This window comes from Zingiber officinale, chromosome 1A, assembly GCF_018446385.1.
Source record: "Zingiber officinale cultivar Zhangliang chromosome 1A, Zo_v1.1, whole genome shotgun sequence".
NCBI lineage: Eukaryota > Viridiplantae > Streptophyta > Magnoliopsida > Zingiberales > Zingiberaceae > Zingiber > Zingiber officinale.
Genome location: NC_055987.1, coordinates 192,710,342 through 192,737,226, shown reverse-complemented (window position 1 = coordinate 192,737,226; position 26,885 = coordinate 192,710,342). Strand labels below are relative to the sequence as shown.

Sequence of the window (26,885 nt, the reverse complement as noted above, 5' to 3'; positions counted from 1 at the left end):
GTCGGTCTCCAAAAGATACGCACTGTCATATAAAAAGAATGTCCTCTCCCTTACGCAGGTACGTTCACTCGCACACTTGTCTACTTTTCTTCTTCCTTCGTATACTGTTCTTCTGGGGGAAAAGTACCTGACTTGAACGTTGGAGGGTCTGCTCCGGGGACTTTTTCTCAGGTTCTTAGTCTCTAACATTCTGTGTGCTCGTCATCTGAGTGTGCGCATAGTTCTAGTACCGTCGGCTCAGGCCCAGTAGTCCTTCAAGATCATGTGGGGGTCTGTTCGCCGAGGCCCGCATGATCGCAGCATCATAGTTTCTCCTCTATCAACATTAGCGGCATCTCATCCAACTCAGATTCTAGACAGGATCAACTACTTTTAAATTATCTCATATCCTCTATTTAGGAAGGGTGCTCGATTAAGATTGAATAATCTTCCATGATTTATTCTCTTTAGAATGTGTGAAACCCTCCTAGAAGAACAGCTAACATTGAATGGAGTCGTTTAATATTAACAAGCTCTAATTGTTTTGTTAGATGGAAAATGAAAAAACAAATTACTGATATTTTGAGGGGTAAAATTAAATATTTCGCTTCTTTGTTGGGTCAAACAACTAATTCCCGGTCTTCCACGCCGTCGAGCGCCGGCTCCATCACACTGCAACCAGTCAACGGCCACGAATAAAAAATCAACTCGAATGGACGGCCGATATTTGCTTCCGAGATAAGCTGCTTGCTGCTAAAAGCTCTCGTCTTCCTAATTCAACCTCCGTGCTGCTGCTGCTGCTGCTGCTTCCCAATTCAATCGAGGAGGAGCATTCGAACCCAGAGAAATGGCGCTTCGATTCGACATCTCCCTCTCGCACCGCCTCCCCAGCCTCCCTTCGTCCTCGAAGTCGAATTCCTCCCCCCTGTTCCCGTCGATTCCGATGCCCTCGCGGTCCGTCCGGCGTCGCATCCAAGGCAAGACTCTTCTAGTTTGTGAAAAGGTCTTTCTTTTTTGCTTATTTCCCACTTCCGCTTCAGGCGTCGAGATCGGGTTCAACAGGGGATGGAAGTGCAGCCGGATCAGTTGCATTGTTCAGGGTGAAGGAACAGCCGCTGTGAGTTAAATTGAGTTCCCCGTCTTTGTCTTGTTTCTTATGGTGTCTTAACTTTAGTGATTTCTGTTGTTAGCGTGAAGTGGTGAAAGAGAAGAGCGTCTCGGTGGTTCTTTTGGCTGGTGGAAAAGGGAAGAGGATGGGGGTAAATTTTCTTCAGCACATGTTGCTCTTCCTTATGGCGATGGGCTTATGTTTATGATTCATCTTAAACTGTTCGGTTATTTTTACTATATTCTTGTACTGCTTCCTTGCAAATGACTGCATAGTTATGGCCATTCATCTGCACTAAATCGTGTTGTTGTTTCCTTCACGATCAAAATAAGTCTTGTGAAATATGCACCAGCTTACACACGAGAGACTCGTGTGGCCACATCAAGGTTCTCAAGTGTATACGTTGACTATAGTTTTTACAGTTATTAGAATGTTTACTAGAAGCATATTTGAAAAAACAAAATATTTGTTGGTTCCAATGGTTCATAGTGATCTTTACTTCAATTGATAGGAGGAAATGCTTTGCAAACATAACTAATTTCCTACAGTAAAGAGCTTAGTCGCTATCTTTGTAAATGCATTGGCACAATTGCCACTTGACCAACGTCTGATCCTACTACTGTGACACTAAATGCACCTTTTTTTTTCTTTTTGCCCATTTTGCGGCAAAAAATAAAAAAAAAATCAGGACAACCTAAAATCAGTTAACTCATGAGATCAAGTAAATGATTTTAGTCATTTTACTATTGTGTTGCTTGGACAAACTTAGTTAACTCATGAGATCATATAAATTTAATTATTGTATTGCTTCTACCCTTTCCATACTTGCCAGCTATAGACATCCTTAATTCTGGGGTTTATCTATGAGTCTGGAATCTCTGAAAATCATTTCATGTACATTGCCTTAGTGATCTTTTTGCAAATTTGCTAATGTTTATGCCTTCACATTCTACTCATAGACTTGCATTTGCTTTAGTTATATGTTTTGATGGGTTAAACAGAGTTATGACCATTTTGGGATTCAAGTGGTAGAGTGATTCAAGTTCAACTATGTTGATTTACTATATTTTTCAGAGAAATTTCTATATGTTTGTTTGGTTAATCTTGTATAAACTCAAGTTTTTATTTATACCCAGGCAAGCATGCCAAAGCAATACCTTCCACTCTTAGGACAACCAATTGCCTTATACAGTTTCTTTACTTTCTCTCAAATGAGTGAAGTGAAAGAAATTGTAGTTGTGTGTGATCCGTCCTACAGAGATGTATTTGAAGGTTTGAAAACCTTTGTTCAAGTTTTCTAGTTTCATACTAAGACTTAGATGCTGATCATGAGTAGTAATGCCAGGCAACATTATTTCATTTTGTAGATGCTAGCAAAGACATAAGGGTAGGTATTAAGTTTGCCCTTCCAGGCAAGGAGAGACAAGATTCTGTCTTCAATGGTTTTCAGGTATGGAACATCAATCTTGTATTTTATTTCTATTTACCCTCATTTGCGTTTAAGAAAAGTAGCAGCCTACAGAGCTTGCAATCACATTATCATATCATATCTCTCTAGTGCAAGGCGCTGAAGTTCATATTCATACTTCAAATACATGACTTCATAGAGCTAGATGCCGAGCTGTTCTTTTCCATCATTGTCTTTCAATATAGAAATTGGTTATCTCTTGGTTAGAAAGTCAATCTTCATGTTTTACCTTATAACTGAACATGTCCTAGACTCCTAATGACTCCCTTCAAACAAGTCTCATATGATTATGCAGAATAACTTTTATCTCTCATTTTTTAATGATTAACCTGAAGAAAGTTGTGTGCTCATTCTACAACTTCATTATGGCAATATTCTGACCTGTAATTTTAGATGCTGCGAGAGCACTGAAGAGATCATATGTCCATTTTCAAAGTACTTTTGTGGTTGCAGGAAATCGATGGAAGCTCAGAACTTGTGTGTGTTCATGATTCAGCTAGACCTTTGATTACTCCTAAAGATGTCACGAAGGTTTGAATTTTCTTCTTTGATGGCTTAATGTGCTAATTACCATTTGAGTTGTATAGCCAGTTTGAATGCGGTGAGTGAAATAGAGATTTAGCATTTCAATGATGGAATACATAGAATCTGGTTTTCTAACTACAAATGATATAGCAATAATATACACAGTCATTTAAACAAGTAGGGATTTATATAACTGTCCTCACCTAGTTGACTAGAGGATGACATATTTGCTACAAGGAGGCAGGGATCAATTCCCAGTGGGCGCATGCCCTTGGGAAAAAACTCCTCCCACCTCATGTTGTATCTAATCTTGAGCCCAAGTGTGCTTGTTAAATATTTTTCTATACTCACTGTAGCTTGACAGAACTGCAACCTCTTTTACTTCATTTGTTTTCTAGAAATTATGGTTATTCAGAAAGGCAATCTATCCTATGCCTTAGGAATAAAACTAACTCCATATACTTGTTCAAATGATAGGTCATGCAAGATGCTTGGACGAATGGTGCAGCTGTTCTAGGTGTTCCTGTAAAAGCTACAATTAAAGAGGTACATAAGATTATTATTATTGTGAACTTCTCTTTTGAGAAAAGAAGATTCTTAAATGTTGAGTGCGTGCAATGAGATCAGATTTGGACTTTGCAATAATTTTGATGTGTTTTTTACAGGCAGACAATGACTCCTTTGTGGTGAAAACACTCGATAGGAAAACTCTCTGGGAAATGCAAACTCCACAGGTAGCTTGGGAAATGCATACGAGTGCAATCACAATAATATTTTGAAAATCTATATATTGCTTTTTGTAGGTTATCAAGCCTGATTTGTTCAGAGCTGGCTTTGAGCTGGTTAACAGGTACACTAATTTGGTATTGATGCACATCTCTTAGACAGTTGAAGTATAAAACAAAATGGGAAAAAAAAAGTGGGAAATAAGTAAATGCTGCTGAAATATGTTTAATAAATCTTGTCAAAAAACACGCAGTGGAATTCAGAAATAAATAAATGTTTCTGTAAGCAGAATAATTCCTATCAACAAAGTGGAATTAAGTACATTAATTCATGACTTTCTATCAAATGATTGCTGTTGCTGATTGTTTTAGAGCTGGACCAGCCTCTTTTACATTCCTAATTTGGCTGATTGGTTTTGATCAATGTCCATAATCCATATTAGCTTGACCTTGTTAGGATCTTGGATGGCTAGAGGGGGGTGAATAGCCTCTTCAAAAGCTAAAACTTAAAGATAAAACTCACACGAGTGGTTAGCGCAGCGGAAAACAAGTTAAGAACAGAATAAGAATAAGAGAAGAAACAAAGCAAATCACAGTGACTCAAGTGTTTACGAGGTTCGGGGATAACTTGCCCCTACTCCTCGGTGTCCGTAAGGTGGACAAGCCGATCTTCGGTAGATCAACCCCGGTGAACACCCGGCTATGAACTTTCTCCTTCTCGGTGGAGTGACCTCTCAACAAAATCTCAACAGGTATGTAGAATATAGCACAAGACTTACTGAGCTTGGTGACTTAGGAGAATGAAAATTAAGCTTACAGTCACGCGAAGGTCAGTGAAACAGAGAGCAAGTCGAGACAGCCGCTTCTCAGCCCCGAGCGTCAAAGCTTTTTCACCGATCGACAGAGAGTTTTTCTTTTTCTTCCCAAAGAAACTTCTTGTTAACCCTCTCTTCAACCAGCCTTTTATGTCTCTGCCATCTCTGCCTTTCGCCCGCAACGGATCCCTGCCAAACTGCAGCAAATCTCTGCATCCAGCCATAGCATCGCCAATCACGCTTCTTTCTCATCTGATCATCTGAGCTCACACCAATGGAATTCTGGTCTTCACTGGTGTCTCTGAGCTCCACCCAATCACCATGAGTTGAGCTGATCGATGCCAGATCACCGCCAGATCGCAGCCACGATTTTGCTGCTTTAACAGGTTTACAGTGGAACATAGCAAAAGTCTCTCTGGTATCCTCTACTAATGAAGCTCAATTTGAAATCAACCAATTGCAAATTACCAGTAACCTGCACCTCAAAATCTTGCAGCAGATGGTTAGAAATATTTAGGCAAAAGCAACTTTGAATCAGAAAGAATCAGAGAAAGTGCATGCAAAACAGACTATAGTATGGATCGGTCCGCCGATCCATACGCTCAAATCTCTTTTCGATCGTTCGATCGGTGCGGACCGATCAGAATTAACCTGATCGGTCCTCGGACCGATCAGATCAGTAGTCGCCGATCGGTCTCCGGACCGATCAGATCACTCGTCCCGGCGTCCAAGACGAACCTGATGCATATCGAGTATTCTCATCGAGTTCTCACCGATCGGTCGGCGGACCGATCAGTGACTCACTGATATGCTAGGTTGACCGATCGGTCCGTAGACCGATCAGACTTCTCTTCTCTTGGATCGGTCCGCCGACCGATCACCCGTGCCACTTGTGCCACTGGATCGGTCGACCGATCCAAGGTTGTGATTTAAGAGGCAAGCTTCCAAGCTTGCTACCCTTAATCTGACGGTCCAGAGACCGAGCTACCGAGCTCTTCTCCGACTATACATGCCAAGTTTCCATACTTGGACTTTCCAACACCTGGCTTCACTCACCAGGATTTTCCTTGTCTGGCTTCACTCACCAGGACTTTCCAATTGCCTGGCTTCACTCACCAGGACTTTCCAATTGCCTGGCTTCACTCACCAGGACTTTCCAATTGCCTGGCTTCACTCACCAGGACTTTTCCAATTGCCTGGCTTCACTCACCAGGACTTCTCCAATTGCCTGGCTTCACTCACCAGGACTTCTCCAATTGCCTGGCTTCACTCACCAGGCCTTCTCCAACTGGCTTCACTCACCAGGACTTCTCCCGTGCCAAGCTCCTTGCTCGGACTTTTCCCAATCAGATTAATCAGGTCAACCAAGTCAACCCTGATTTGTCTGAGTCAATTCAATATCTGATTGAAACTTAAATCAGTGTCAACATCAAAACAACATCCAGGTCAGACTGTATCAACAATCTCCCCTTTTTGTTGTTTGACAACACGATTTAAGTTTAGATCAGAAATGCTTTCATATCCATAATTTTAGGGAAATCGGGACCCTCCCCCTAAGACGGATATATCTCAAATATTTTCTCCCCCTTTTTCATATTGAGTTTACAATTCGTCTCTAAACTTCAAATACTCTCTCCCCCTTTGTCAAACACCGAAAAGGTATATATAAAAAAAAAAAAATATGAGGACTGACAAACACCTCCCCCTTAAACCCATATCATAATCCACAAAAAGAAGTAAGATATGATAGAACTCAAGCAATGTCATATACATAGCATGAAAAAGATATCATAGGAGTACAAAACGCATGAAAATAAACATAATGTCTAAAATAGCAACCATCCAGGACAGGCAATCAACATCGTATCTAGAACAAAGTAGCACAATCAACAATCAATCACATAATCAAAATCAACTCGCATCCTCATCATGAGGAGCAGTGTCATCAGCAACAGGATAAGAGAATCCCTGAGGGGGTACGCCGCTGCCTGAAGATGGATCGTCTGTAGAAGGCTGAGGTGGTGGGTGGCTGGCCATCCATCCTAGAAATGCCTGATGTGTCGCCAACTGCTGTCTCTGTAGAGTATCGAAGCGCTGATCAATCTGGAGGCGCAGGCCATCGAACTCTGCAGCCACCATCTCCTCGTGGCGGTCAAACCGGCTCTCCAGCTCAGCGATCTGCCAGCGCAGATCTGGATCCTCCTCGCCATATGCAGCAGCAGGAGGACGAGCAACCTGTCGTGGAAGTGGTAGCTCACCCAGTGCCCTCCCATCCTTCCACCTAACCGTCCCATCCTGACTTAGGATTCCGGACTTGGAAAACGCACGTTTCCCAAGTCGACAATCCTGCCTGACCATCTTCACTATCCTCCCCCTAGAGACGTCAATACCCATGGACTCGAGCCAATCAGTAATTATATGCCCAAAAGGCATATAGATGTTGTCGCCGCTCGGTTCGCTATGGGAAATGATAGACATATAGACACTCGACATAATATCAAAATCTAGACGTCGACGTAACCCATAAAGCATCAGACAGTGATATGGTCGAATTTCTGCCAACGGTTTAGAGGTGATAGGTAGAAGACATTGTGTGACAATTTTGAAAAGAATGTAGTCAGGAGCAGAAAGTCTAAGGGCTGCAAATGTAGGAAAGTCGTCATCTAACTCATCTAAACCATCCAGTCTCGGATGACCAAAGAAGTACTCATAGATTGAGTCAGAAGAGACATTAAGAGGATGAGGTACGGGTTCAGGCAAAACAGGATAGATGGAGAACACCGTCCCCGAACACAAACGACAACCTAAATACCCAAAGAAGGCAATTATGTCGAGATCAATGTTTTGCTTAGCCACTCTTGTTCTATAACTACCATCAGGAGTCGGATGAAGGTTGTTATAGAATTCAGATACAAGATCGAAGTTGATGTCCCTTTCTAGAAAAACCAAAGAATCGAGCTTGTAGTAGGCAATGGTTTCTAAAATAGAGGGACAAGATTCCTGCATGAACTTCTTATCAACAGATCGACAAGGGAGTAATTTGAAAGTCCTGTCCTTAAAGTTTTTCTCAAACTGTTGGTTCGGGAATCTCCCCGAACTGGATGGTTGAGGTCGGGAAGAGGTAGGAACCTTAGATTTGGACTTATCCGACTTAGAGGTACCCTCCCCTGTAGATTTCTTCCTAAGGATGGGAAATGGGACATGACCGGGGTACACATGGGAGCACAAGACCACAACAGATGAGTACCGACCCAAAAACGCAAATGCAGTGAGAACTAAATTAAAAAAAAAAAATGCTCAGGATGAATAGAATGGGAAGAGGAAGTTACCTTGGAGGCATTACTTCGTTCGTCGGAGAAAGAAACGAGGGTCGGCCGGCGCTGGGAAGAAGAAACGAGAGAAGCGGAGAGGTAGGGTTCGCGTGAGACGCCAAAGAATGGGAGGTTTTAAGAGGGTAGGTGACCAACCCGATCGGACGGCCGTCCGATCAGGAGAAGGATTGAACGATCAGATCCTTGGATCGGAGATAGCGGATCGGTCCCTGGACCGATCAGGCATCCTTCAGATCGGTCCCGGGACCGTTCAAAACGCGAACAGAACCTATCGAAATTTCCTGATCGGTCGGCAGACCGATCAGGAAACCTCCTGATCGGTCCGCAAACTCTCTGTTCGATATCTGAACGGTCTGCAGACCGTTCAGATATGATTGTCGCAAGAGAGCCCCTGACCGGACTGTGGACCGATCAGGGAGTCTCCTGACCGGTCCAGCGACCGATCAGTGTCTGATACTTCAGACTTCTGATATCTGAAACTCGTATCAAAAGTCCTAAATTTTGTTCCAACAACTTCCTAGGATCCTAGAAGCCCATAGATTATAGTTAGTGATATCAGATGGATAATTCCTAATGATTTGCTCTCAAGAATTGAACTCATTCAAGGCTTAGAAATTCAAAATTTAAACCTTCTCGATTCTTAGCTTCAAAATCAGTGAATCTCCACAAACTTAGGAAATTGCTGAAACTACAATCTGTAGTGAAGCAAAGTCCCAAAACTGACATAGGCTACCTATAACCTATTCCAAAATTCGTCCTCTCTATGATTAGTTTCAAGTTTGTCAAAATAAGTCTTAGTTCCTAATACTTCTTTATCAACTTGTCCTAACATCAATCAAAGTCATGAAATGTATCAAGCAGAAAGTATCAACCAAACACATTAACTATGTTAGACAATTTCTAGACAAAAGTCCAACCAAGATTCCTTGGTTGGAATGTATGAGTAAGATCTAGGAACCAAATACACATGAATTGTGTAATGGTGTTCCCCAAACTCAATTAATGTCTCTTCAACCTAATTATTCAAGGGATGCATGATACATTTTGAATAATTTGGTTGATCCTAGCATCTCACCCCATTTCTAGCAAACAAAAACATTTTGTTAAACCTTATAGTGTATGTGAGATGTTCCCAAGTTGCCCAAATTTTTGTCCCAATTACTCTTGTCATCTTAATAGTCCTTATTGATCATGGTGAAACTCTAATGACCTAAGGAGCCAAACACATTCCCAACTCCCTCCTTAAATGACTAAATTCATTTTCCGGAAGGGGTTTGGTGAAAATATCAGCTAGGTTTGACTTTGACTCAACATATGTGAGTGCAATGTCTCCCCTAGCTACATGATCTCTAATGAAGTGATGACGCACTTCAATGTGTTTTGTCCTTGAATGATGGACTGGATTTTTAGTTAGGTTAATCGTGCTAATGTTATCACATAGCACTTGTACACCCTTGTAAGAAAATCCATAATCCTCTAAGGTGTGTATCATCCACAACAATTGCGATACACTCTCTCCCATGGCAATATATTCATCGGTCGTGGAGAGAGCAACACAATGTTGCTTCCGACTTGACCAACTAACTAAAGATGACCCTAAAAATTGGCAACCCCCACTCGTACTTTTCCGATCCAATTTGCACCCAGCATAATCGGAATCGGTGTAACCTATCAAGTCAAAAGACTCGGTACGAGGATACCAAAGACCTACTCTTATTGTGCCCTTAAGATATCTCAAAATTCTTTTAACTGCAATTAAATGAGATTCCTTTGCACAGACTTGATACCTAGCGCACATGCCCACAGCAAAAAGTATATCGGGTCTACTGGCCGTGAGATATAGAAGACTACCGATCATGCTTCTATATTGCGTTAGATCAACTGGTTTTCCACTCTCATCATTGTCAAGGCGAGTGTTTGTCGCCATTGGAGTGGACACTTCCTTAGAGTCACTCATATTGAATTTTCTGAGCATCTCTTGAGTGTATTTTGCTTGATGGACATAAATACCATCTCTAGTTTGTTTGATTTCGAGTCCAAGGAAGAAAGTCAATTCTCCCACTAGACTCATCTCAAACTCACTCTCCATGTGAGTGATGAACTCATTTAAATAGCCCTTGTTGTTTGAGCCACAAATTATGTCATCGACATATACTTGGGCTACAAAAATATTTTCACCATCTCTACGTAGAAATAGTGTTGGGTCTATTTGTCCTCTAACAAAGCCCTTCTCTAGTAGATATGTTGACAACCTTTCGTACCAAGCTCGTGGTGCTTGTTTAAGCCCATAAAGTGCTTTCTTGAGCTTGTACACGTGATTTGGAGATTCGGTATTCACAAATCCCGGTGGTTGTTCAACATAAACTTCTTCCTTAATGAGACCATTTAAGAAGGCCGATTTTACATCCATTTGATAGAGCTTGAAACCTCTATGTGCAGCAAAAGCTAGCATTAAGCGAATGGACTCTAATCGGGCCACTGGAGCATATGTCTCATCATAATCAAGGCCTTCAACTTGACTATAGCCCTTGGCTACAAGTCTTGCCTTGTTTCTAACTACCTCTCCCTTTTGGTTCAATTTGTTCTTGAAGACCCATTTGGTTCCAATAATGGTGGTCTTCTTAGGTCTGGGAACCAAGTCCCATACTTGGCTCCTTTCAAATTGACCTAATTCGTCTTGCATAGCTATGATCCACTCAGGATCATGCAATGCCTCATCAATTAATCTAGGTTCAATTTCTGAGATCAAGGCGACCTCATTGGACTCATTTCTAAAGAATGACCTAGTCCTAACCCCTTGATGGATGTCTCCCACAATCTGGTCTTGGGGGTGACTAGTGTCTAACCTAGACTGCCTTGGTGCTGATGGTGCCTCATGAGTGGTCTCACTTGGCACAGACAAGGACTCAATATCAGACAATGGATCCACCTGAGTTCTTTGTTGTCCTTGCTCATCATTATCAGAGTCAATTTCGACTCTTTCGATGTTTTGGTCATTCAAACTTCGCCTTCTAAGTTCGAATTGAATTTGTTCTACATCCCTTGATTGATCATTTAAATTAGGGATTTCTTCAAAAGCTACATCAGAGGACTCTTCAATCAATTTAGTCCTACTGTTGTAGACTCGATAGGCTTTGCTGGTGAGTGAATACCCGACCAGTATCCCTTCATCAGCCTTAGCCGTGAACTTCCCAAGATGATCCTTTGTGTTCAAGATAAACACCTTACAACCAAACACCCTAAGATGTTTAATTGTAGGTGGTTTCCCAAACCAAAGTTCATGAGGGGTCTTTCCTAAAAATCTGTGTATTAGGACTCGATTTTGCACATAGCAAGTTGTACTCACAGCTTGCCCATAAGTAGCTCGTAAGAGTACTCATGAAGCATGCTTCGTGCAGCCTCTTGGGACTCGGTTCTTTCTCTCCACAACCCCATTTCTTTGTGGGGTCCTTGGAGTAGAGAACTCATGTCTATAACCCTTCTCTTGACAAAACTCTAAAAACCTATGGTTTTGGAATTCACCACCATGATCACTCCTAATGGTTTTAATTGTGGTTGATTTTTCATTTTCCGTTCTTCTACAAAAAGAAATGAAAATATCTATGGTTTGGTCCTTATGTTTCAAAAAGAAGGTCCAAGTATATCTAGTGAAATCATCAATAATCACAAGACAATATCTACTTCCATTCAAAGATATTACACTACTGCAATCAAATAGGTCCATGTGCAATAAGTCTAACGGAGTAGAAGTACTTACAATGCTTTTACCTTTATGAACCGCTTTTGTTTGCTTACCCTTTTGACATGCATCACATAGTTTGTTCTTTTGATATTTGATGCTTGGTAAGCCTCGCACTAATCCTTTGTTTGCTAGCTTCCGGATGTTCTTCATGTTTACATGTGCCAACCTTCTATGCCATAGCCAAGACTCTTCTTCTTTTGACATGAAACACTTAATCAAAGCATTAGTAGCACTTTTAAATGATACTTGATAAATATTGTCTACCCTTGTGCCTACTAGTACTGTGTCAAGTGTGTCAATGTTTTTAACCAAACATTGACTTGAATGAAATTCAATTGTGTAACCCGTATCACACAATTGGTGACACTTAGGAGATTAAAAGTCATTCCCTTGACTAGAAGGACATTCTTGATATGAAGGCATTCGGATATATGAATGTCTCCAACTCCTATTACCTTAAGACTACCATTGTTACCAAAAGACACATTACCTCTACTTTTGTTTTGAAGAGAAGCAAATAGAGATTTGTCCCCGGTCATGTGCTTGGAGCATCCACTATCAACAAACCAAGTTGATAGGTGCTCCCCCTCGATCAATGCCTACAAGATACGAAAGATAGATGTTTTAGGTACCCAAATCTTGGGACCTAATGCATCTACAAGAAGTGACCTAGGAACCCATGCTTTGGTCATACCCTTCCTAGTTCCATGAACCCTAGAATCATTTGATCTATGGTATTGGGTCCTAGACACTAATGAGATAAAACTCGATTCTTTGGGTTGATAACCTATCCCGGCTTTGTTGTAGACTGCCCTTTGGGCATTTAAGATCATGTCTAATGTCTTAGAGCTAGTTGAGAATTTCTCAAGCATTTTCTTGAGCTTCTCAACCTCACTCTTCAAAGCCTTGTTCTCATCTTCAAGAAGCTCTAGATGAAGGTCATCAACCTCATCTTCCCTAAGAGCCTTTAGCATTTCTACTTCTTCTTTTAACAATTTATTTTCTGTTTTCGACTTTTTAAGCAATGTAGATAAATGAGTAATAGTCTTATAACATTTTTCTACATGAGAAGAGGTTACCTCTTCATCATCCGAGGATGATGAGGCCGCGTTTGAAGCATCACTTGAGTTGCCATCGCTTCCGGAGTCCTCCCTTGCCATGAGTGCTAAATGGCGAGTGCTCTTCTCCTTCTTCTCTTCTTCCTCGGATGAGCTTGAAGATGACTCATCCCAAGTGGCCTTAAGGGCCTTCTTCTTTTTGCTTCTTTCTTCTTTCTTCTTGGCTCGTTCTTCCTTCTTCTTGGCTCGTTCTTCCTTCTTGAGCTTAGGACACTCACTTCGGTAGTGCCCTTTCTTACTACATTCATAGCACGTAACGTTAGATTTATCTATGTTCGGATCATTAGGTTTACCTTTGTATCTTCGGCTTCTTCTCATGATCCTCCTCACGAAATTCGCCATTTCGCTTGATGACGATGATTCGCCTTCGTCATCGGACTCGGAGGAAGAGGTGGATGAGGAGATCTCCTTTTCTTTCTTCTTTTCCTTCTTCCTTCTCCCATCCTTGCTCCTTTCTCCTGCAACAAGAGCAATACCTTTCTCCTTTTGGCCTTTGTTAGCAAGTTCATGTAATTCCATTTCACAGAAAAATTCATCTAACTTGACAATTGAAAGATCCTTGGATACCTTGTAGGCATCTACCATAGATGACCACAAGGCATTCCTAGGAAAAGCTTTAAGTGCATACCTTACAAGATCGCGGTTTTCTACATGTTCATCTATGGAATGGAGACCGTTAATGATCTCTTTAAACCTACCATGAAGTTCACTTACATTCTCATTTTCCTTCATGGTGAGGTTCTGGAGTTGGTTGAGGAACAAGTCTCTCTTGGCAATTCGAGAGTCCCGAGTTCCTTCTTGAAGCTCAATGAGCTTGTTCCATAGATCTCTTGCACTAGTAAAAGGACCTACCTTGACTAGTTGGTCCTTGGCGATTCCACATTGCAAGGTGACCATGGCCTTGGCATCGGCTTGTGCTTTGCGGAGTTGTTCGGTAGACCACCTTGACGATTCGAGCTCCTTACCTTCCTCATCTCTTGGTGGTGTGTAGCCTTCCTTGACTGAGAACCACATGGCAATGTCCGTCTTTAGGTAATACTCCATGCGTCCCTTCCAGTACTGGAAATCTGCCCCTTCAAAGTAAGGTGGTCGATTTGTGCTAAAACCTTCCCTCATGGCCATCTCTTTGCTCTTAGGTTGTTAAGCCGGATGAAGAGCTCCAAGCTCTGATACCACTTGTTAGGATCTTGGATGGCTAGAGGGGGGTGAATAGCCTCTTCAAAAGCTAAAACTTAAAGATAAAACTCACACGAGTGGTTAGCGCAGCGGAAAACAAGTTAAGAACAGAATAAGAATAAGAGAAGAAACAAAGCAAATCACAGTGACTCAAGTGTTTACGAGGTTCGGGGATAACTTGCCCCTACTCCTCGGTGTCCGTAAGGTGGACAAGCCGATCTTCGGTAGATCAACCCCGGTGAACACCCGGCTATGAACTTTCTCCTTCTCGGTGGAGTGACCTCTCAACAAAATCTCAACAGGTATGTAGAATATAGCACAAGACTTACTGAGCTTGGTGACTTAGGAGAATGAAAATTAAGCTTACAGTCACGCGAAGGTCAGTGAAACAGAGAGCAAGTCGAGACAGCCGCTTCTCAGCCCCGAGCGTCAAAGCTTTTTCACCGATCGACAGAGAGTTTTTCTTTTTCTTCCCAAAGAAACTTCTTGTTAACCCTCTCTTCAACCAGCCTTTTATGTCTCTGCCATCTCTGCCTTTCGCCCGCAACGGATCCCTGCCAAACTGCAGCAAATCTCTGCATCCAGCCATAGCATCGCCAATCACGCTTCTTTCTCATCTGATCATCTGAGCTCACACCAATGGAATTCTGGTCTTCACTGGTGTCTCTGAGCTCCACCCAATCACCATGAGTTGAGCTGATCGATGCCAGATCACCGCCAGATCGCAGCCACGATTTTGCTGCTTTAACAGGTTTACAGTGGAACATAGCAAAAGTCTCTCTGGTATCCTCTACTAATGAAGCTCAATTTGAAATCAACCAATTGCAAATTACCAGTAACCTGCACCTCAAAATCTTGCAGCAGATGGTTAGAAATATTTAGGCAAAAGCAACTTTGAATCAGAAAGAATCAGAGAAAGTGCATGCAAAACAGACTATAGTATGGATCGGTCTGCAGACCGATCCATACGTTCAAATCTCTTTTTCGATCGTTACTGATCGGTCTGCGGACCGATCAGGAACTAACCTGATCGGTCCTCAGACCGATCAGGTGTCGCGCGCACAAGCCTGATCGGTCTCCGGACCGATCAGGCATCAATCTGACCGGTCCCGAGACCGGTCAGTATCGATACAGTAGCATACTGAGTATTCTACTGAGTTCTCACTGATCGGTCGGCGGACCGATCAGTAACAACACAGTATGCTACTGAGTGTTTACTGATCGGTCCGTAGACCGATCAGGACACACTTAGTGTCACTGGATCGGTCTGCCGACCGATCACCCGTGCCACTTGTGCCACTGGATCGGTCTGATGATTTAAGAGGCAAGCTTCCAAGCTTGCTACCCTTAATCCTGACAGTCCAGAGACCGAGCTACCGAGCTCTTCTCCGACTATACATGCCAAGTTTCCATACTTGGACTTCCCAACACCAGATGTCCGATCACCCTTGATCCATCTGGATTTTCCCTTGCCTGGCTTCACTCACCAGGACTTTCCAATTGCCTGGCTTCACTCACCAGGACTTTCCAATTGCCTGGCTTCACTCACCAGGACTTTTCCAATTGCCTGGCTTCACTCACCAGGACTTCTCCAATTGCCTGGCTTCACTCACCAGGACTTCTCCAATTGCCTGGCTTCACTCACCAGGACTTCTCCCGTGCCAAGCTCCTTGCTCGGACTTTTCCCAATCAGATTAATCAGGTCAACCAAGTCAACCCTGATTTGTCTGAGTCAATTCAATATCTGATTGAAACTTAAATCAGTGTCAACATCAAAACAACATCCAGGTCAGACTGTATCAACAGACCTCATAGTTAATAGGTATAGAAGGTTGGAAAAACACCCCAAACCAGACGTTGCTTTTTGAAGTTGTACTTTTAGACTAGTGCCACCCAACTTCCATCTGGAATTGATCTGACTGAGGTCAATTCAAGTTGCTTAAGAAAATTACAGAAACAAAACCTACCCAAAAGCCAAACTTCACAAAACAAGGAACCAAAGTTGGTCCAGAGAAATGATCATGCACTCATTGTCGTAAAATTACTTTATTACCCATACACTCACTCACACATACACACATAAAATCTATTCAATCATTGCCCTGTTGGCTATTCTTGATGGCATTTTGACCCTGTTAAATTGATTTGTCACTTGTTTCTGTTGTATTTTAATTGGACTTGATCTTTGTCAGTCTAACTAACCCGTTATAATCCAACTAGTTGAACCGGCCAACCAAGTCCAATTTTGAACACTACTTTTTCTTCTTTTTTTTGATACAGCAGCCTCTTGTTAGTTTATAAATCTCTAGTTTTTCTTAAACACATAAATGGTGAACACTCCTAAATGAGTCTGAAAAAGGAAAATTATATTAAAAAAATTCTTACAATATCAACATAGTTTTGTAGCAATTTAACATATTTTCTAATTAGCAACTTTTCTGTACAACCTATTCCCTGAATCAGAGATGGACTTGAAGTCACTGATGATGTCTCTATTGTGGAACATCTTAAGCACCCTGTCTACATAACTGAGGGTTCTTACACAAACATCAAGGTATCTTCCTCTTCTTTTTTTGAAACATCAAGGTATCTGAACAATCAACAACATTAACTATCAAACCTAAGGCACTTACAATAGAGTGCTCTGTTATGTACTTCGTGCAGGTTACAACCCCAGATGATCTTCTACTGGCAGAGAGGATACTGAACATGGAAGCTGGAGTGCCTGCGTAATCACAAGGAAATTGTTATTCAAATTTTGTTTGACCTGAAATTTCATTGTTTTTTAATAATAAAATCTAGAAACCAGTTTAAAATTGCTTGTTGTTGACCGGACATTCCACACAACAATCAATCGTCAAGTTTATTGTATCCTATTCATTACATAATTAAGATCGTGCCTTGTGATGATCTGGGTTTACATTTGTTTGTTCTTTTTACTACAAATTGACAAACAAAAAATAATAATAATAACTTTTATTTATTTTATACCGCGGCAAATAATAATGAGCAAGGTCTGCTGGTCAACTGGACTGGCAGTATTGAGCTGGAAGTCAACGGTCGATGATGCCCCACCAGCAGCTCGTCCAATCAAACCACGGATAATTAATGAGTCATCAATGGAATGGATGGTTCAATTAAGATGGGCGGCGAGTGTACCAACTCGACCGCTGACACATAAATATAAAATCAGCAATTCTTTTTTTTCTAAAAGAAAAAAAAATAAAACAGAACAATAATACGTGAATTAAGTGAAACCATTCCACCGCAGGAATTGAATGTTTGCCTTTCTCATCAGGTTACAATTAATCATCTACATCCACTTCAATTCATTATTCACCAAGTAATTTAATTGCAAATAGTAGTCTACTAACACAAGACTAATTATTACTATGAATGTGATTACTCTTCACTCTTATGATAATCTCTTTCACCAACAGTAGTAGCTAATCCCGTATATACATATCAATCATGTCGATGTAATTCACAATATTCATGTGGTCCATCGACAACCGATGAGTGCGCCGCGTCGAGAGCCTCATCTTGAGAATCAAATTAGAATTATTGATGATAGTGACCAAAGGTAACTAATCCCTCTTTAAATATACACGTATGTATTTAACAAGTTTGATATGGCAAAATATATACATATATAGTTGCAAAGTTTTGAATATATATTTCAAACATATATAATAGAAATAGCATTAATTAAATAATAATATTGTTCCTGGAGACAGGAATCACTGTTGCAGAGTACGTAAGTTGACCTGTCAGGAATTTGTTTCGATCTGGTCTCTTAACATTTTAAATATTTGGCCAAAATAATTCTGTGCATAGTTAAAATTCTAGTGATCATACAAGGACAACTCTTTTAGGTGTGACAAAGAACAGAGACATCTGCCAGGGTTTGGCATATCTCACACTCACTCTCAGATTTGGTAGAAATCAGGCTGAATTTTCATTTCAGTCGGTTATCGTAAATGCGCCGCGCTTACTCGACTCGACTAATCGATTCGAGTTTAACCAAGCTCATCGATCGGGACGATCGACCTGACCCGAGCCGGCCACCATACGCCAAGACCTAAAAGCATGATGGGTGCATGAGTGGTGGGGAGGATAGGAAAGGGTTAAATATTGGACCCAAATCTATGTCAAGCCAAACTAGGATTCAGCCAAGAGAGGTCATCAGTCAGCTTTTGTTTTCTCTATTAAATGCAAAAAGGGTTGCCGAGACTCATAGCGAGGTGAGAATTAACAATGAAAACCATTAATTGCAGATATTAAAACAAATAAATAAATAAATAAAACTCTATTTTCTTTTTTCGTTTTTTTTTTTTTTTTATTTTGTAGGTTTGTGGTGACAGTGGTGCATGGTCACGGACTGCTTGCTTTTGTCCCACGTCAAAGAGATAGGGGTCTCGATAATATTGAGCTCTGACAAACTGAACCTGTTGTTATTAAGTGGGAAAAAAATTATTTAATGTTTTTGAAAACGGAAAAGAAAATTTCTGATTGTATAAAAGTTTTTTACCTAGATGATAATTTAACACCCTTCCACTGGGCAAAAATTTCATCCGATGAATGAATACATAATTAGTGTAGTACATTGAATATGAAAGAGCAGGCGGCTGCTAACTTGATGTTTCAGAAGTTTCTACAGACGATGTTGACTCGTCAGTTGTTAATTCGTCTTCTAAAGTCAGGATTTTAAATTTTATAAGGGAAGGCAAGGGAAGGTTGAATCACTAGAAAATCGTAGAATTTTTTTGACTGAAGAATATGTATTGTAGAATTTGCTTGACTCTATATGAATATCTCCAGAAGTATAAAAGTCTTCCGTGGGCATACTCATTGATAAATATGCATTTTATCATTTATTTAATTAACAAAGCTAAATAAATTAAAAGAAAGATATTTAACATGAAATTATGTTACAAAACCTCATGAATCCTTCACAATATAATGAATTAATTAATTAATTAATAACCATCCCCCAATCAATATATGCACTTGTGGGCGCTCTGCTGCTGGTTTTCTTAATTACCTATGTCAATAGGTGAAGGAGCATCGTAGAGAGATGAAGGGAGTCAACGACTCATGGCAGCAGCCGCAGCAGCTACCGATGAGTAGCACCGGAGAAGAAGAGGACCACAGCATGGTCATGCCCGGCTTCCGCTTCCACCCCACCGAGGAGGAGCTCATCGACTTCTACCTCCGGCGCAAGGTCGAGGGCAGGCGCTTCAACGTCGAGCTCATCTCCTTCCTCGATCTCTACAGCTACGACCCTTGGGAACTACCAGGCATGCATATACCTATAGCTAATTTCTTATTTAATTATTTCTTCTCTCAAACTATGAGATCGATCTCTTAATTATATATCTATAGCTTTGGCTGCGATCGGAGAGAAGGAGTGGTTCTTCTACGTGCCTAGGGACCGCAAGTACCGGAACGGCGACCGGCCTAACCGGGTGACTACGTCGGGGTACTGGAAGGCCACCGGCGCAGATCGGGCGGTAAAGAATGAAAGTGGCCGGCAGATCGGACTGAAGAAGACGCTGGTGTTCTACTCCGGCAAGGCTCCCAAAGGGATCAGGAGTAGTTGGATAATGAATGAGTACCGTCTTCCACCGGGTGATGCAAACAATCACTTCCCAAAGGTAGGTTTGTTAATTAAATTGCAAAATTATATATGTATGTATTTAGATCTTCTTATAAATTTTATCAGGAATAACTTAACCATGAATTAAATCTGAATTGGGGTGTCATATTTCACCTTAATCTTTTCATGGATTGCATGTTTTTTCTTTGATTTCCTGATCTTCTTCTTGTGATCCGATCCCTACAACTGCTGAGAGATTTAAATCCAATTATTATCATGAAATTAACATATAAATTTTCTCCTCTCAAAAGGGATACATATATAATAGAATTATCTCATCTGGTGCTAGGGTTTCCGTTCCTTGAAGAATTAATCAAGAAATTGAGGCTTAAATTCCTTGCTTCACTACTCTTTAATTACCCCTTTGAAATGAAGCTTAATTAATTTGTAATTAACAAATTAAAATGGATTTCTTTAGCAGGTTGAGATCTGTCTTTGCCGTGTCTACAAAAGACCTGGAGCTGAAGACCATCCTCGAGCTCCCGGGACAGCTCTTAAGCTCTCATCTTCCCGCAAGATCGCCGCCGATAACTCGCAGCCGAACAATTCACAATTCAGCGAGAATTCATCGCCAAACCCTAACGACTCCCAGTTCAGGTACCAGAATTCATCAAAGAACCCTATCGAGGAGAATACGCTGATCAAGCAGCAAAGCACAGGAGGATGCTACTCGACCACCACTCTACTTTCATCATCCTCCAATTACATGCTCGCTAAAAAACCTAGAACCATTGCTCTCCAGGAGTCCAGTGCCAACTCGGTTGCTTCCAATACGTCCAACGAAGAAGACAATAGCACTTCGACATTTGCTCAGAAGATGGGAGAGTTGAATAGCTTAGCAGGGTTCAACCAGATGATGAATCACATGAACACTAACCCTAATCATCAGTTCCTCCATCACTTTGCTTCTCAAACCACCCAACTGCTTCCTTCCAATGCTTTGCCATTGCCATTGCCATTGCCACTGCCTGGTAATGTTTCAGACAAGCTCTGGGATTGGAATCAGATCATGGCGAGTAATGGGTTATACACTGATCATGTTTAAAGGACTGATTGATACATAGCTAGCATGCATACAAGGGCGAAAGGATGGTTGACTAGTTGATATATATAGAGAGCGTGTTCTAAGTTAAAATGTAATGTATACAATTAATGTACTAAACAGATCTTGCAGGACACAATAATCAATCATTTTAGTTTCTGATCAGTACGTACTTCGTGTGGTGGTTGATTGGATTAATGGAGCATGGGCGTGAGATAGATGATATATAATTTATGATTGCGTGCATGCTTCCATGATTGGTGCAAGACTTGCAGAGAAACTTGTCGACGTACGTAGAATTTTCAGCTTTAGTATATACACACATACTGCAGACATGTGATTGTACCATAATTTGTCATTCTTTCCCTTTTTTTTTTTTTTTTTTTTTTTTTTTTTTTTTGATGTTTTTTTTTTATTGTTGTAAAGGGAAAGATATGGTGATCTTTAATTTACTCGTGATAAGTGGCGGATCTAGGGAGGAGCGGGGGTGTGCTTGAGTACCCCTTACTCTTGGAAAATTCTATCAGTATGCTGCAATCCAAGGGCAGCTAGAAGGAAGATAAACTCCAGCTCCTTTCTTTGAGTACCCTCTTCTTTTTTTGTCTGGATTCGTCACTACGTCTATCGTGATAAATAAATAAAACTATACAATTTGAAGAGGACAATGCTTTAGTAATTTGTTAGCTTGAATGAAATATAGATCAGAAGCCTTAACAAGCATATCCATTGTTCATTTTTGTAATTTTCTATAACTTGTTAATTCAGCATAATATCAAGAAATGAAATAAGAAAATAAAACTCGTCATTCCCGAAAAAGAAGAGCTATTGAAAACTAATATTGATATAATAATGCTTAAAAAACAACTAAAGAAATGATTTAAATAATCTCAAAAAAATTTAATAGTGCAAAAGGTAAAAATAACTCTAAATGATATTCTTTTTTCCAAAATTTACTTTTTACGTGTTCCACCTAATAACAAATAAATCTCTGAATCAACTTCCATTTGGCGCGTAGTACGGCTCATTCTGATATCGAGTCAAAAGTTATGATCAACCAAAATTTATCCACCCATGACTGTCGATCAAAACAATCCCAAAACTCTAGACTCTGTTATTTCGTATTAGTATATACGCATTCATTAGAATTGAATGATTCTAGGATTCAAGATAATAAACATGATTTTAAAATAAGATAGCTTCTTATTTGCAATCCAAAGATGAGATATAGATTATACATAATTAAAGTCTCAGTGTCTATATTTTAATAATTAGATAATATTTAAATAATGGATAGTAGAAGATGACATGAAATTAATTAATATATTAGTTATAGGCCACGGGTTTTCTTAGGAGGTGTTGATTTAGATTAAGATAAAATATGTGATAATTTATTGATAATAAAATAAACATATTTTTTTATGTATTAGATTAATATATTAAAAACAATATGAACTTGAAAAAAAAATGAACTCCTCTCGATACAAAATTTAATAAATAAATTTAATTAAGATTAAGATCTTATTCATTCACACCCCTCTCAATTTATAATTTGCAGTGACTCGGCCCAATAATACCATTTGATTCAATAATTGGGCCTCGACCTTTAAAGCCCAATCCTGGCAGTTAGATATGAATTTATATATATATAAATCGAATTTGCTTAACGAATCTAAAGGTCCGAGGGCCAGTTCAATGCGTGCATTTGTAGAATTCTCATTTACAATAATCGAACCCACAGCCGATTTCATACCCGACTTATGTTTGGTGAGGGAGTTATAAGAGGAATTGTGGGCAATTGCATTGGCCAATCATTAATAAGGTAAACCAGCTGTTGACAGGTGTTGGTGGACCTTTTGACGATCATCGAAGCGAGGCTTTCGTGCTGTGTCGCCGTCGCGTCTATTTTAAACGCTCTTCCTTCGTCAGTCGAAGGAAGGAGGAAGGAGGAAGGAGGAAGGAAGGAAGGAAGGAGCAAGCGATGGCGAGTCTCTTGAGGTCCCTCGCGTCGGCCGTTCTCCTCGCCCTCCTCGCCGTTCGCGGTATCGAGGGGACGGAGCAACGGGAGTTCGATTACTTTTTGCTGTCGCTGCTGTGGCCGGGCACCAGCTGCGCGGCCACCCGCCATTGCTGCTCCGACAACGCCTGCTGCCGGTAATCCGTCTATGCCATTTTATGCCCGTTCATCGATTTCTGATCCTTTTCCTCCGAAATTTATATTTCAATTAACGCCTGTTACATGTTGGGTGCTTTAGGGTTTCTTTGTGAGTTTAATGATGTGATTTTTGAATTCGTATTCTGTCAAAATTTCTATTATCTTTGTTGTTGTTTTTTTGCTGTTCTGTCATTCCTAGAGTAAAGTTGTCCTGATTGTATCTTTATTGGTTTTTGCAGATCAAGTCCTTTGCCCGAGTTCACGATCCGTAAGGCTATCCATTTTCTGAAATCCTCTTGAATATTTCGTCCGTTTCTCTGCTCATTTTTTTCTATATATATGAACAATGAAGTTATCCCGACTCATTGACCTTCAATGTCATTTACAAGTGGTAAAAATTCTCTGGAAATTGAATAGGTCACTATTTGGAAAATGTTGCTACAATAAAATGAACCTTCTCTAATACTGAAAATGTGTTTGAAAGAGGTATAAATTATAGGTGCGAAAATATTAACACAGTAACATCACAAGTATAGGTAGAAACACACTGAAAGAGGTAGAGTTTTTACATTGTTGTAATAATTTTACAATTGTTAACACCAAAATATTTTTGGCCTGCATTGGATGGCATAACGTTGATCATATGTTGAGTTGTTTTTGAGTTTCCATTCATTTACTTAATTCATATATTGATATATAATGCATTTGCTGATATGCAAATTCCTTAAGCTGATATTTTAAAAATGTGCACCTCATACCTCTCCTTTTCTTGGGTGTTTGCACCTTGGCCTTACTCCTCTTTGCTTTCTAATTTTGTCTAGCATCTTTAAAGGCCATGTGTTCGACCAAATTGTTCTAACCCAGAGATGACATAGTTTGAACTAGGTTGGAACCAACTTGCCTAATCATGCTTCAGCTTGTCTTAGCTTGAACAAATGTTAGGTTGGCTGACTGCCACCTGATTTTTTCCTCATGTAAATCTAGATGCAAGTTAATTTTGTTTACAAAAATTAAGAAACATAATAAATTGTTGTCGTCTTTTAGTAAGCATTTTTTTCAGCCTGTGTAATTTAGCTGGTATAAATTTTGTACCTTTATGACAGACGGACTGTGGGTAGACTACAATGATGGAACATGGCCAGCTTGTTGTACACACTCTAATTTTGACATAAAGAAGGTTTGTATATCCAAAATTGTTAAAATAATACAATTCAGAACTATCTTACTTGACTTGGAAGTACCAACTGACATAATGTCATTTCCTTTTCTCCCTTTACAAGATTACAACACTATTCCAGCTCTTGAAAAGTATTGACCCAATTCAAAATAATTTTACTTGACTTGGAAGTAACAATGGACATAATGGCATTTCCTTTTCTACTTTTACACAGATTACATCACTATTGCCAACTCTTGAAAAGTATTGGCCGACCTTATCCTGCAGTTCTTCATCTCTTTGTTTTGGTGGAAAAGGGTTGTTTTGGGCACATGAGGTAGCAACTTTCCGGAATTAATAATTGTTGTTGTTTTTCTAGTTTGCATAACTTATCTCCTTTTCTTTTCTCTTTTCTTGCATGTGAATTGATGTTTGGATGTGCACAGTGGGGTAAGATTCTTGTTTGTTTACTTGCAAATTTATGAATATGGTGTTTCTTTGTTCTCACTGCTCATAGATCAACTAACCTAATTCGCGGGAAAGAGTGTCTATTGTTTTTCAGAGAAAACATTAGTTTTGTTCTACATTTAATTTCCATCATTAGTCTAGTGGTTTACTCTCAGCTTTGGTGCTTAATTCATTAGATTGGACTGTGTTAATTTGGAACTTTGAAGGGCCTAATATTATGTTATATTTTCTTAAGTTCTTTTTCCTTTTGAACAATAGTGGTGGTGCAAGGTAACATACATTACAATGATAACATATAGATAATTGGAAAAAATGGTGCTATATTTTTTTATGATTTTTGACTCTCAATATTCACTGATTTCCTGCAGAAAAACATGGGACTTGTTCCTACCCAATAATACAAGATGAATATAGCTACTTCTCCAAAGCCTTAGATCTGTACTTCAAACACAACATGACAGTAAGCACATAAAATGTGATTTGGTGCATTGTTGGGCATCTTATGCAGTAATATATCCTAGAATTTTAAGCTTCATCTGTTAAGGATTTTATCATTCTAGGAAGTTCTGACTAGTGCTGGTATTCTGGCAACGGACGACAAAAAATATCCATTGAAAGACCTTGCGGCAATCATTACAAGGGCCTTTGGTGCAACACCACAGCTAGTTTGCAGGCATGGTGCTCTTGATGAACTTAGATTGTGCTTTTACAAAGATTTCAAGGTCAGTTCGGCATTTATGCATCTCTGTCTGTGTTACTCTTACAAGATATTACTTGATTCTGACTAATTTGTTTTGTTTCCATGGTTATATATTCTAGACTTAGATGCTAACATTTTATTCTATTTCCATGGTCGAGTTAAGCTTACTGCACGGTGCACATTGATTAATCATTTCTATGATCTAGTTAGTCCCAAATATGTAGGGCTAAGTTAGACATATTATTATTCCTTCATTGCATCACTACCAATCAAGATTTAAAATATTGTTCTCAATTGGGTTTTCTATTCCCTATTGACACACTATGGTATCGGTGCCATTCTGAGTGTACTGACCTGTGATGCCAAAACCAAGGAGGAAGAGGAGCAAGAAAAAGAGAAGAGGAAGGAAATGTGTCTATATCAGATCCATTGTTCTGGAAGTCTCGTTGCGATAGAAGTGATCATTTGTTGAAGCTCCATTCTAGTTGCTCGTCAAAGCTACATTGGGGAAGCCTCATTCACCATCTGTCAATATAAAACCAGGCTACCAATTTTTAGATATCTTAAATGTTTAGTTATGTTAACCAGTTCAGAGTTTTCATTGATCTCCTCGACTCACACACTTCACGATTAAATTTATACAACTATAGAAACTATTGATCATATGTACATCAATATATTGTTTCGTTTCTTCACTTCTCAGCCAAGAGACTGCGTTGATGGTGCTGAGGTTCTGGCGAACAAACAAAACAACTGTCCTAAATACGTCAGCTTACCAACATATACTCCTGGTAAGTTTTCTCAATACTATTACATCAATTAACCATTTTCTTTGTTAAGTTCTTGTGCATATTCTCACGGTTTTTTTGGGAGTCCAATTTCAGGGCTTACGGATATCAGTGAATCAATTGGCCTGACCACGTACAACCCTCTCAGTGTAGCTTGAATGAGAATATGAACTTGATATGCAATAAAGAAAAGGATAGAAAAGTTTATTTTCCTTCATGTACCAAAGGATTTGACTCAACGCAAAGTTGATGCAAAATCTAAAATGTCACATCGAATATAAAAAACATAATAATTTGCGAATTTGATGATGGATCTAATTGTTTTTTTTTGTAACCAGGCATATCATCTAAATGGATATAGTTGTAATGGTTTCGTCTATGATTTTATTTGCTGTGGTAAATCATGGACCCATGATTTCGTTATCCTGTCTGACTAACTGTGTGTGATTATTGTGCACTACTGAGTGATTGGGGCATCTGATCTAGGCATCTCAAAATGAATGCACTTTGGACGTCCGGATCACATTCAGATTCGGGTGCTTTGACCACTCAGTTGCTTACGGCAGTTGTGTATGGTGAGTTAGGCAGGATAAAAGCCCTCATATTTTAATGTTTTTAATAATTTTATATGATATTTTTTATTATATTTAGTTATATTTCATTTTTATAATATTTAGAATTGGCTCTTCTAAGTTGTAGTAATAATGCACTAAACACATTTTAGAACTCTCCATGCACTCAAGAGTTCATAAATTCACTTTTCCGCTAATTCAATCATTGTGAACTATCACTTGCGTTTTATTTTTGTACTGATCTCAGATTAGTCAGATCATAAAACTCTCATTACTAAAAAAAATGCTCATATCTAACAAATCCAAGGAGTTCATATGATAAAAATATTTCATCAAGAAAACTGTAAAACGTAATGGTTA

At 39.7% G+C, this 26,885-nt stretch overlaps 3 protein-coding genes across 3 annotated transcripts; all 3 read left to right on the top strand.

The window, feature by feature from the left end:
* Positions 1-729: 729 nt before the first annotated feature.
* LOC122038957 (2-C-methyl-D-erythritol 4-phosphate cytidylyltransferase, chloroplastic-like) lies at positions 730-16,910 on the top strand. Its single transcript, XM_042598939.1, has 11 exons — positions 730-956; positions 1,020-1,096; positions 1,170-1,238; positions 2,224-2,359; positions 2,455-2,537; positions 3,009-3,086; positions 3,558-3,626; positions 3,746-3,814; positions 3,884-3,930; positions 16,452-16,542; positions 16,653-16,910. The coding sequence occupies exons 1-11, from the start codon at positions 827-829 to the stop codon at positions 16,719-16,721; spliced, it is 918 nt and encodes a 305-aa protein (XP_042454873.1). The 5' UTR covers positions 730-826; the 3' UTR covers positions 16,722-16,910.
* Positions 16,911-18,998: 2,088 nt separating this feature from the next.
* On the top strand, positions 18,999-20,854 carry LOC122038956 (NAC domain-containing protein 35-like). Its single transcript, XM_042598938.1, has 3 exons — positions 18,999-19,288; positions 19,374-19,645; positions 20,069-20,854. The coding sequence occupies exons 1-3, from the start codon at positions 19,066-19,068 to the stop codon at positions 20,690-20,692; spliced, it is 1,119 nt and encodes a 372-aa protein (XP_042454872.1). The 5' UTR covers positions 18,999-19,065; the 3' UTR covers positions 20,693-20,854.
* A 1,707-nt stretch (positions 20,855-22,561) lies between these two features.
* Positions 22,562-26,262, top strand: LOC122038955 (ribonuclease 2-like). The gene is made up of 9 exons (XM_042598937.1): positions 22,562-22,840; positions 23,081-23,109; positions 23,945-24,018; positions 24,233-24,334; positions 24,444-24,447; positions 24,834-24,925; positions 25,026-25,187; positions 25,869-25,956; positions 26,050-26,262. Exons 1-9 carry the CDS (start codon positions 22,668-22,670, stop codon positions 26,109-26,111), a joined length of 786 nt encoding a protein of 261 aa, XP_042454871.1. The 5' UTR covers positions 22,562-22,667; the 3' UTR covers positions 26,112-26,262.
* Positions 26,263-26,885: the final 623 nt, after the last annotated feature.

Coding starts and splice junctions, on each gene's coding strand:
- LOC122038955 (XM_042598937.1), top strand. CDS start 22,668: ATGGCGAGTCTCTTGAGGTCCCTCGCGTCGGCCGTTCTCCTCGCCCTC. Junction 22,841..23,080: donor TCCGACAACGCCTGCTGCCG/GTAATCCGTCTA, acceptor TGGTTTTTGCAG/ATCAAGTCCTTTGCCCGAGT. Junction 24,019..24,232: donor CTAATTTTGACATAAAGAAG/GTTTGTATATCC, acceptor ACTTTTACACAG/ATTACATCACTATTGCCAAC.
- LOC122038956 (XM_042598938.1), top strand. CDS start 19,066: ATGAAGGGAGTCAACGACTCATGGCAGCAGCCGCAGCAGCTACCGATG. Junction 19,289..19,373: donor CGACCCTTGGGAACTACCAG/GCATGCATATAC, acceptor ATATATCTATAG/CTTTGGCTGCGATCGGAGAG. Junction 19,646..20,068: donor CAAACAATCACTTCCCAAAG/GTAGGTTTGTTA, acceptor TTTCTTTAGCAG/GTTGAGATCTGTCTTTGCCG.
- LOC122038957 (XM_042598939.1), top strand. CDS start 827: ATGGCGCTTCGATTCGACATCTCCCTCTCGCACCGCCTCCCCAGCCTC. Junction 957..1,019: donor CGTCCGGCGTCGCATCCAAG/GCAAGACTCTTC, acceptor CTTCCGCTTCAG/GCGTCGAGATCGGGTTCAAC. Junction 16,543..16,652: donor GTTCTTACACAAACATCAAG/GTATCTTCCTCT, acceptor TACTTCGTGCAG/GTTACAACCCCAGATGATCT.